Source organism: Zootoca vivipara, chromosome 14 (assembly GCF_965207765.1).
Source record: "Zootoca vivipara chromosome 14, rZooViv2.hap1.1, whole genome shotgun sequence".
In the NCBI taxonomy this organism is placed as follows: Eukaryota; Metazoa; Chordata; class Lepidosauria; order Squamata; family Lacertidae; genus Zootoca; species Zootoca vivipara.
In genome coordinates this window covers 18,754,506-18,765,539 of record NC_142597.1, presented here as the reverse complement: position 1 = coordinate 18,765,539, position 11,034 = coordinate 18,754,506, and the positions used below count along the sequence as shown (strand labels likewise).

General features: G+C 43.3%; 1 protein-coding gene and 1 long non-coding RNA gene across 2 annotated transcripts; one reads left to right on the top strand and one right to left on the bottom strand.

The window, feature by feature from the left end:
- The first annotated feature begins 538 nt into the window (after window positions 1-538).
- Window positions 539-8,592, top strand: LOC118097286 (NXPE family member 2). Its single transcript, XM_035140021.3, has 4 exons — window positions 539-1,853; window positions 3,640-3,701; window positions 5,466-5,684; window positions 8,057-8,592. Exons 1-4 carry the CDS (start codon window positions 1,180-1,182, stop codon window positions 8,590-8,592), a joined length of 1,491 nt encoding a protein of 496 aa, XP_034995912.1. The 5' UTR covers window positions 539-1,179.
- On the bottom strand, window positions 3,249-8,343 carry LOC148683516 (uncharacterized). Its single transcript, XR_015946962.1, has 2 exons — window positions 8,203-8,343; window positions 3,249-3,862 (listed from the first exon to the last, which is right to left on the bottom strand). It is a non-coding gene; the product is annotated as an uncharacterized LOC148683516 (long non-coding RNA).
- Window positions 8,593-11,034: the final 2,442 nt, after the last annotated feature.

Sequence of the window (11,034 nt, the reverse complement as noted above, 5' to 3'; positions counted from 1 at the left end):
ATTTGACCCTGGCACCTGCTGCTATTCAGAGATATGCTTCCACATGGAGGTTTTGCTTGGGAATTGTGCCTTACTACTGCTGTGTTTTCTCCTTGTGAACACTTGTGATTCTTTCTTTCTCATTGCATGTTCCAGATTCTCATCTTCAGAGGTCTCACGATGAGCCATGTATTAACAAATCAGATCAATCACTTTGCTGGAGACATTGGTGAGGCCTTTTTCAGTTCTCATATCTATTCCCTACCAGCTCTTTCCCTGCTCCCTCCCCCTCCCCACTTCCATTCCCTTTTGTGTCCCTTATGTCCCGTATGTCGTTGGAGGCTGGCCGCTGCTGGGGCTTGTCAAAGGCGAAGCTGAGCCTGGCCTTCACACAGCTTCACAACTGTGTGGGGTGGAACGCTCTCTTCCTCCTCACATACTAGAACGAGAACGATGGAGAAGTGAAGCATTATCTCAACCTGGAAGATGCAGGTGGAACCAGCAGGGAAATCTTCCCAGGTTATAACCCAGTACTGAGTCAGGGAAGCAAAATCCTTACAGGAACAGGTATTGGGGGAATAGTACAGGCAGATGCATATCATACCAGGGAAATATACTAGGGGCCTAAGAGCTCGCCCACATTTCTGCTTGTCCGTGCCTAGAAAGCACAGGGGTCTGGACAACTTTCCACTTGTCCCATTTCTTTCCAGGTAAAACCTGCTATTTCATGTTCAATCGGAGCAAACACTGATCTGAAGGAAACCCAAATTGCTGTTTGATCTGGTTGAGCACTAAAGAGCATATTTCGCCTGAGGAAGTGTGGACAAACCTCCAAAAACACAAGCTTTTGCTATTCTGAGAGCAATCATACATTGACAGCATGGAGGCAGAGGGGGAAGAGAATCTAGAACATGAAGGATGCTATATAAATCTTTTAAATTGATATTTGTAAGCCTTTATAGGATTTTCCCGGCCGATTTGCCAGTAGGGGTTTGATTAAAACAAAGCATATTACTGTTTTTTTTAAAATGCAACTGATTTTCTTCCCATGCTTCCTAGACTTTTATGAACGAATCCCATATTTTCATAGCATTCAGGTTACTTGTAATCATTTTATTATTATTATTATTAATTTGAAAGTATTTTGACTCTTTAAACAAAAAATCTTCCATCAAAGAAAGCAGGAACAGAATTTGGCCCATGAAAGGCGACATCCTGATGAATATGAGGACAGAGTGGGGAAAGAAAGACAAAGAAACAAAAGACATTGTGAGAAAGCTGAACCAGTTGATGCCCAGAGTCACTTTCACAGATATAATGACCACCACAAGTGCCAGGAACAGCAAGGCCACCATATTAAACCCAAAGGGTTCTTACTGCGTTGGAGACCCCTTGATGGTTCGGCTAGATTTGTACAACTACTTGGGGGAGAGAAAGAAGTACGGAGGAGACTTCTTACGAGTGAGGATCTACTCTTCAAGCCTTGGGGCTGGAGCTTCGGGGCACATCACAGACTATAGGAATGGGACATACCTGGTCAATTTCACTTTATTTTGGGAGGGTGATGTCAAAGTGTCCATCTTGCTCATCCACCCCAGTGAAGGAGTTTCTGCACTGTGGGCTGCGAGGAAGAGAGGCTACGGCAAAATAGATTTCAGGGGCATGTTTCTGAACAGGACCTCACTCGTCTCCACTAAGTGTGGTTTTGTCAGAAGCACAACTGCAGATCTGTGTGAGTATCTGGATGAACGAGACCAGGAAGCCTTCTACTGTGTGAAACCCAAGAGAGTGCCGTGTGAAGCTCTTGTGAATCTTCAGTCTGTAGAAACACACAAATCCTACCTCACAGACTTGGAACGAAGACTTTTTAAGAGGTATTTCACTCTCCTGTCTCTTCTTAATGCAAACTAAGGCCAACTGTCAATGCATTTCATAACTCGCCGCCCTGGAGCAGGGTATTTTAAGAATTCTGCTGTTCATTCTGCAAATGTTTCATTTTGAGACAGTTTGGGTCTGTGTGTTTGCTCTCTGGAGCTCGTCGGCAGTCAGAAAGCCGTACAGAATCCCCAGGGTCAATGATGAGTAAGCGGGTGCAATGCGGTGTCTTTTAGAAGTATCTAAAAACAGGAGTTAGGGATATGAGTTAGGGGGATTCGACAAATTCATGGAGGAGAGGGCTATTGGTGGATACTAGCCATGGTGGAGATGCTCTGCCTCCACAGCTAGAGTCAGGAAGGCTGAATACCCATAGCTGCCAAGTTATCCCCTTTTTAAAGGGATTTTCCCTTATGCTGAATAGGCTTCCTCGCGAGAAAAGGGAAAACTTGGCAGCTATGTGAATACCTGTTGCTGGAAACCACAGGAGGGGAGAGAGCTCTTATGCTCATGTCCTGTTTGCAGGTTTTTGGTCAGATGCTGGGCTAGATGGGCCATTGGCCTGATCCAGCAGGCTTTTCTTTTGTTCCCACGTGTACGTGCCCCTTCTGGGGTTGTGCAGGCTGAAATGATTACAAATGGGTAAGCAGCTCCTCTCCCAAGACAGATCCACCTCCCAGGTTGGTTGCTCAAGACAATGATGAGGCAGGTTCCTCAAGATTATTGGAATCTGTTTGCAGTATTGAGGAAAAAGATGTGAAGATGGTTTCATCTGTTGGATCCAAGGCTTCTACATGCATCACAAAGGCTGTCTGTTACATAACCAGTTAAATACACATTCGTGTCGCAAAATATTGGCTTTCAACAGTTATGTGGGGCAAACAATTGCTTAATTTCCAGCTGATGGTTGGACCAGTTCCACAATAGAAGTGGTGTTGGTTGTGTGGGCACATCTTTACCCTGTATTCTCTGTTAACCATAGCTGCCAAGTTTTCCCTTTTCTCGCGAGGAAGCCTATTCAGCATAAGGGAATTTCCCTTTAAAAAAGGGAGAACTTGGCAGCTATGCTGTTAACTCGTGTCTTACTTAGTCTCTAAGATCCAGCCCCAGACAATCCTCAGAGCACCAATATAGGGCTTATCAACACTTACCTTTCTTCCTGCACTTCCTAGGCACAGATCTGTGCTTTATAGCTCTATGTCTGAGTGCTCTTTTCTTTGTTCCAGAGTTTCGCCCACAAAACTCACTCCTTAAAGCTGAAGCCCCAAAATCCAGCAATTTGGGGTTTTCTGTGGTTTGCCATTTGCTCCAATTCAGTGTTAAAGCATTTTTTTTTTGTAGGGGAAGCTCCAGAGCAAAAAAAGAAAGAAAGAAAACCACATTGCAACAATATAGAAGTCATACTTGTCACATTTAGAACTTACATTTATTTAAAATATTGATGTGCAGCATTCAGAAAGGCTTCCAATAAAAAGACAGAAAAACAATACAATACAATGCAGAATATTTTACAGGGGAAATGCAAGTAATAGAACAAATATTTCCCTTAAGCATTCATTGCACACAGAGTGAATTGAACCAAATTTATTTCTTTTTATTAGGTCCATTTTAATGTCTTTTTCTACTTGACCCAATAAAAACCTGACAATGTACAAAAGGCTTTGCAAAATCAGATTAAGATTCATCTTCCATTTACAGCAGCAATATGTTAGATGTGAGAATTTAGTGGAAAACATCGATGATGGAAAGATTCTGAATCTGCTTACTTCCTTTTTTCCTCTGAAGGAACAACGTTGGAGCTGAGATCCTGCATCCATTTGTGGGCATTCATGTTGTATCCTGTGGAAGTGAGTCAGACCTTCCGGTTCTCATTTCAATGTTTTGTTGGCACATATAATGAACTAGCTGACCCAGCCACGCCTTGCTGTCGGTTTAGAGAAATGTTGGAGGGTATGGACCCAGGTAGATGGGTGGTGTAATAATAATAAAAATAGTTCTCTCCCCCCACCTGGAAATATAAAGAAGTATAGAAATAATAATAACAGTAGTAATAGACTTCCCCCCCTGAAAATATAAAGCAGTATAGAAATAATAATAATAATAATAATAATAATAATAATAATAATGTTTTTCCAGCTGTCCAGCTGTGCCCCTCCTCCCTCCACTCATCCTCTGTTGTCCCTGGGGAGTGTTGGCCCCTCCCCCATGTATCTCCATACCTTGACCCCCACCCTTGGAGAAGGAACTGTCAGTTTCTGGGTTCTATTTCCCAGTATTTTCTTTTGTCTGAGCCCTCTGTTGTCCCCGGGGAGTGTTGTCCCCTCCCCCCGTATCTCTATACATTGGCCCCTGTGCACGCATTGTGAACATTTTTATATATTTAGATTAATTTTTTAAAAAATAAGAATATGAGAATAGTATATAGCCTGGGTTAAAAGGGGCATGACTGCCCTTACTTAAAATGGCCGCCGGGGGCCTCGCATGTGATACACGCCCGCTAATTTGAAAAGCAAAAGCCCCTCGCCATGCCCCCAAGTGCGTGTTAGGGGAAATGATGAATGACTGCCTAATGCTGCCAGGCATTTATTAATGCAGCCGCCAGGAGGCGAGGCCTAGTCTGTCAGCTTTGGCTTGGGCTCGTATTTAAATGTGAGCAGAGGCCTCCGCCCTATATCTCCATTTATTGGCCCTGGCCTGACTCTGTGGGTTGTCTGGTAATGGCCGCCTTGGTGTATTTAAATGCGAGCTGAGGCCTCCGCCCTGTATCTCCATTCCTTGGCCCCGGCCTGACTCTGTGGGTTGTCTGGTTAGCACCCAAAGAATCTGCGCACCTCTGATGAGCACACAGTGAATACTTATACTGTTCCAATACATTGTTACACGTGAGAAATGCTTGATCCTGATTACAATAGGTTACATACATGTGGCATTAGGCATAGACATAGGTATCAACAGAAAACCTTGGGGCTCAATTCCCAGAATCTTTTGGCCACTGTCCCTTCCCTCCTGGTCATTGCTTTATTGAAAATGGCAGGAAATCTCCAACCACAAAGTCTGAACAATTTATACCTTCCCCCTAAAAGTACGTACACACTACCAGGAAATTTCCAAACACAAGTTCTGCACCAGCACTTTCAGGAAATGTGTAACCGCAAGGTCCCTTGCAAGTGGACAGTTTGACTTTTTCTTCTTGAAAGCACCTTGTGGACAGCAAAATGGGTTATGCTTAGTAGGTCATGCCGTTTGTAAGCATAATCTAACTGGGGAGAAGCCATCATTATGGACACATGGGCCAAGAGGGTTTCTCTTTCCCCTTCAAGGGCTCCAGGTGAGCCTCCCTGGGGAGAGCATTCCACAAGTGAGGAGCCCCCACAAAAAAGGCACGGTCTCTTGTTGCCTTCCTCTGGGCCACGGAGGATAATCACAGAGTCCAAGTTTATTCATATGGGAAGAGGTGGGCCTTGATATTCAAAGAGAACAACATCCCCCACCCACAAGGACCCCTGTCCCAAATTACAGAGCTGGTCAAATTGACTGATGGGGTTTCTAAAGCTCAAACAGAATCCTCCATACTATTTTCATCTGCTCATTTCTTCTTTTCCTTTTGGTAGGGAAGAAGACAATGGCTAACATGAACTGCAGAGTCGGGATGACTTCCCCGTCTCCCAGTGGCTTTGTTTGGCAGAACCAATGGCATCCTGCTTTCTGCAACGTGCTCAATGGCAGCACCTTGGATAATGTTTACTCTTGCTTACAGGGAAAGCAGGTTTTCCTCCTGGGAGACTCAACTGTGTGGCAATGGATCGAGTATCTCTCCAAAAGAGTGAGCAGTACGTTTTCCCATCCAGAGAAACCACAATGTAGTATTTGGCCTATTAACAGTATAAACTTCTATGTACCCAGAAACTTTTACAGTGATACCTCGGTTTGAGTATTTTCAGTTTAAGTACTCCGCGGACCTGTCTGGAATGGATTAATCCACTTTCCATTACTTTCAATGGGGAAGTTCGCTTCAGGTTAAGTACGCCTCAGGTTAAGTACGGACTTCCGGAAACAATTACACTCATACCTCGGGTTAAGTACGCTTCAGGTTGAGTACTCTGCGGACCCGTCTGGAACAGATTAATCCACTTTCCATTACTTTCAATGGGAAAGTTTGCTTCAGGTTAATTATGTTTCAGTTTAAGTACTCCGCGGACCATCTGGAACAGATTAATCCACTTTCCATTACTTTCAATGGGAAAGTACGCTTCAGGTTAAGTACAGACTTCCAGAACCAATTGTGTTTGTAAACCGAGGTACCACTGTATTATTTAATGATGATAATAATAATAATAATAATAATAATAATAATAATAATAATAATAATAATGTAGGAAGGCTTCTGTACAGCTTGATGTTGGCTATAAAGAGCCACCCGAACTGATCTGGTTGCAGTGAAAGCCTGATTAGAGACACTTTCCTTGGATGGCAGGAGGGTTTAGTGAAAGTTGAAAAGCTTTGTGAAATGAAGGGAATGTTGTCAGAGATCATTCTATTTGGTGGCTGAAGTGGTATGATTAGAAAGGATCCAGCACTGGTAGATAGATAAATGATAGATGATAGATAGATAGATAGATGATAGATAGATAGATAGATAGATAGATAGATAGATAGATAGATAGATAGTCTGATAGATAGATCAACCAATAGTAAAGTTAAAAGGTAAAGGACCCCTGGATTGTTAAGTCCAGTCAAATTCAACTATGGGGTGCAGCACTCATCTCCGCTTTCAGGCTGAGAGAAGTGGCATTTGTCCACAGATAACTTTTCCGGCTCATGTGGCCAGCATGACAAAATCTGCTTCTGGCACAACGGAACACTGTGGTGAGTACTGGAGTGCACAAAAACCGCATTTACCTTCCCGTCACAGCAGTGCCTATCTATCTACTTGTGTTAGTATGCTTTTGAACTGCTAGGCTGGCAGGAGCTGGGGCAGAGCAACGGGAGCTTACCCTATCGTGGGGATTCGAACTGCCAACCTTCCGATCAGCAAGCCCAAGAGGCTCAGTGGTTTAGAGCACAGTGCCACCCACATCCCTAGATAGATAGATAGATAGATAGATAGAGATGTAGAGACAACTGTGCTTGTTGTGCATTCACTCATTTAGGTTATGTAAAGAGCAAGGAACCTTTCTGGGGGACTTGTGTATGGGAGAGCAGCAAGTTTTGCCTAAGAAAGTGAGCCAGGCTTGCTGCAGATGGAAGTTTTTGGCTGTTTCTCTATTAAACAAGCAACATCTTTGTTCAGTAAGTTTTCCTCGCAAAAAGTAGGAGGAGTGGGGGGACCCCAAGTCTGCAAAGGTGGTTTTATTAGGTGCAATATATTTCTCATTGTAAAAGTGGAGCAACTTTTAAAACAACAACAACAACAACAAAAACAGATCCACCTGTGTTTGTCAAGAAGACCTTTATTTAGACGAAGGTCTATGCAAATGGAATATGAGGCTACATAGTGAGCATTGACAAAGAAGTTTGTGTTTCATAGCTTCGGACCAATACAGTGGAACCTCGGTTTATGAACACCTCGGTTTATGAATTTTCGGTTTACGAACGCCGCGGACCCATCTGGAACGGATTAATTCACTTTCCATTACTTTCAATGGGAAAGTTTGCTTCAGTTTATGAACGCTTCAGTTTATGAACAGACTTCTGGAACCAATTACACCCGTGCTTCGGGTTAAGTACGCTTCAGGTTGAGTACTCCGCGGACCCGCCTGGAACGGATTAATCCACTTTCCATTACTTTCAATGGGAAAGTTTGCTTCAGTTTATGAACGCTTCAGTTTAAGTACTCCACGGACCGCCTGGAACAGATTAATCCACTTTCCATTACTTTCAATGGGAAAGTTCGCTTCAGTTTATGAACGCTTCAGTTTATGAACAGACTTCCGGAACCAATTGTGTTCATAAACTGAGGTACCACTGTATACAGTATATGCAAATTATTTTCACTTGATATCAGTTTTGGTTTTTCAATTCCTGGTCTCCTGATTATCCTTTAGTATTTTATTCAGAACTTTGTACAAGGTATTTAACTGGCTTGTCCTGTTCCTTTTCCACTTCTGTTTTGCCCCACTAGAAATAGCCCAGTGATCTGGCAGAGGATTTTACATATATATATATGTAACTCGTCTTTATTTTGCATCTGTTCCCATATTAGCGCTTTCGTACCTTGATACCCAAGGACAGAGAATAATCCAGAGTTCTGTCGTTGTGGACATGACCAAAAACATTACAATCCATTGGAGAAGGCATGGCCATCCGTTTATCTCTTTCCGTATGTACTCATTGAAATCCCACACTTACATTGCTCGAGTAATTGACATGGTGGAAGGTGACAGAGACACGGTGGTTGCCATCTCCTTGGGCCAGCACTTCCGCCCCTTCCCCATTGAGCTCTTCATTCGAAGGATGATTAACATCCGGGGAGCCATCCAGCGCCTTCTCCTGAGGAGCCCAGATACAAAGGTCATCATCAAAGCAGAGAACACCCGGGAGATGTCAATAGACCAGGAGCGATTTGGGGACTTCCACGGCTATACCCAATACCTTGCAACAAAGGATATTTTCCGGCATCTTCATGTTGGTTTCATTGATGCCTGGGACATGGCAATTGCCTACAAAGCTCACCAGGTTCACCCTCCAGAAGACGTGGTCTGGAATCAAATTGTTATGTTTCTAACTCATATATGTTAACACACTAAAGCACAGCTAGTGCGCAAACTTTAATTAAACAGAGCAGCATATTTTGGATCAGCGAGTATGTTTGTTTAATGCACTAGACCCCTTGTCAAATGTTGCATTTGCAGGATTTTGTCCCATTGGGTTCCCATAAGAATCCCAGAAGAGCCTGTGCTGAGGGTCAATCTAGTATCACCTAAACTTGCTTGTAAACTTAATCCAATCCTCATGAAAAATTCCAGCCCCACCCCCAGCAACAACAAAAACAGAAAGAGAAATTCAAAAAAGAGAGAAAAACTCAGTTCCCCTGAGTTCCTACTCAAAAACAAACAAAACAACCAGTGATGTAATATGATCGTATCATGGCGTAGCACTTAGTAAACTGGTCGTTGCATTCTGTACCAAGGGCGGCATCAGATAATGAACTGCTGTTGCTACGCTATCATGATACAGCAACAATTTGTGTGAAAGATTCTTGCATTGTAGGGGATTGGACTAGAATTAGATGACCCCCGTGGTCCTTTCCAACTCTACAATCCTAGGATTCTGTGAATACATGATCACCTCCTAAGCTCCAAAAATCATTTTGGTGTCCTGCTTCATCCAGATGACACACGAAAGGACAGGAAAAGAAAACAGTAGGGTTGCAATCTTTTGTCTAGGAGCATCTAACTGTGGCTTTCCAGGTGTCCTTAGTTTCTTAACTCCCATCAGCCCCTGCCAGCGCAGCCAAGCACCAGGAGGTAATGGGAACTGTAGTCTAACATTACCTGGAATTACCTGGGGTTTAATAGCCCATCTTAAGGTCAAAGAATGCAAATCTCATTTACTTATTTCACAAAATTTCTACACCAATTGATTTTTTTAAAACACCAACAACTCAAAGTTTACAAGAAAATAAAGAAAAGGTTGCAACTGTACTTTAAAACATACAAAGATTGTGATCTGCCCTATGCCAGTGATAGCAGAAATGTCACCCACATGATGCCCCTTTCCCATTTGCAAAGGGGATACATTTTATATCCATATATAATGGATTAACCACGTACACCTGATTCCCTACTCCCCCTTTTTCTGAAATGTGTTTAACAGCTGACCCCATGTCTTAAATCTAGCAGCACCCATGTAGAGCCGGAACTAATAGTCAATATCCCATAGACAACACACTGAAACTGTCCCCTTGCCCAACAGTACAGACAACGCGCTGTGATCTCTGGGTCCAGGTTTTGAATGAAAAGTCCATCAATCCACCTTTCATGTGGTAAAACCAAAAGTCACTGGGAATTGAGAGGAAAGCTCTGTGAGATGTCCTAAAATAATTATTTAATTCCTGTGTTTGCTTAATTTGTATCCTGCCTTTGCTCCCAAAGGAGCAAGCCATTAGAGTTCATTAGCATTCTAGAGGGTGTAGCCCAAGCTGGTGTATTGTCCTAGCCAAAAAATAAATAAAAAATCAACAAATAATTCTGTGGCATCTTGAAGATGAGCCAAGTGACATCTTTTGGTGGTTCTGAGCTATCAGATGCCATCTGATTAAGAAACAAAACTAGTACTTTTCCCTAAAGTCCGAGGCCAAATGGGGGAACCAATGCAGAGATAACAAAGAGTGTTGGGTGATGAGCAGAGTGCAAATCCATACAGAATCAAATGAAAAGTAACACAGGTCCTCATTGAGGACCCACTGATGCTTAATAGAAAATACACAGTGGAGAATGTAAATCAAATATTAGAGTGGGGCAATTTGTTTTCTGCACTGAGTTAGCAAATCTGAGGATTGATTGAAGCCAAGTCCTTTATTTGTTCCATTATCACAAACAAAGGAGAACAGAGATTTTAGGTCCTAGGATCATCATTGCAACATTCTCTTACTGGTTAGTGATTTATTGCTTATTCCCAATGTTGAATGCAATGTCTTCGGTCTTCTATTGGGCTCACTAAATTTTATTCTTTGATAGATTTAGAAAAAAAGAAAGACACATTTTAGAAAGGGGCAGGATTAGACGCAGATGCACAATGCATTAAAAATAATAATTCAAGGCTCCATGTGCTCCGCTTCCCCTTTCTTTCTGCTCAGGGTGGTCCTGCCCTCTGCCTGCACCTCAGAGCCAGCATGTCACACAGGGCTGGGCCTTGGCAGTGCCAGCCTCTCTTCCTCCTTGCCCGTTCTTTAGCAGCCGCTATGAGCTGCCCAAGGGAGGAGACTGGGAGCGGCAACTATGGAGAGGTAACAGGGTGCTCCTTCACAGAAGCCACCATCCCCATTGTCGTCGCTTGGGACAAGGGCTGACTTCTCCTCTTCTCTGAGCTCAGTGGCGGCAGCGCTGGCAGAAGAAATGGGGACATTCCAGAATCAAATCAGAAACTGGGATGGCTTTCGAAATTCTGGGACTGTCCCTAGAAAATCGGGACACTTGGAGGGTATGCAGTTGCCCCAGGCGTCGGAGGGCTCAGCTGGCT

Bases quoted from the DNA above. Each gene is read 5' to 3' on its own strand.
- LOC118097286 (XM_035140021.3), top strand. From the start codon at position 1,180: ATGAAAGGCGACATCCTGATGAATATGAGGACAGAGTGGGGAAAGAAA. The intron at 3,702-5,465 runs GTGAGTCAGACC...TCCTTTTGGTAG, and splicing joins TCATGTTGTATCCTGTGGAA to GGAAGAAGACAATGGCTAAC. The intron at 5,685-8,056 runs GTACGTTTTCCC...TTCCCATATTAG, and splicing joins TCTCTCCAAAAGAGTGAGCA to CGCTTTCGTACCTTGATACC.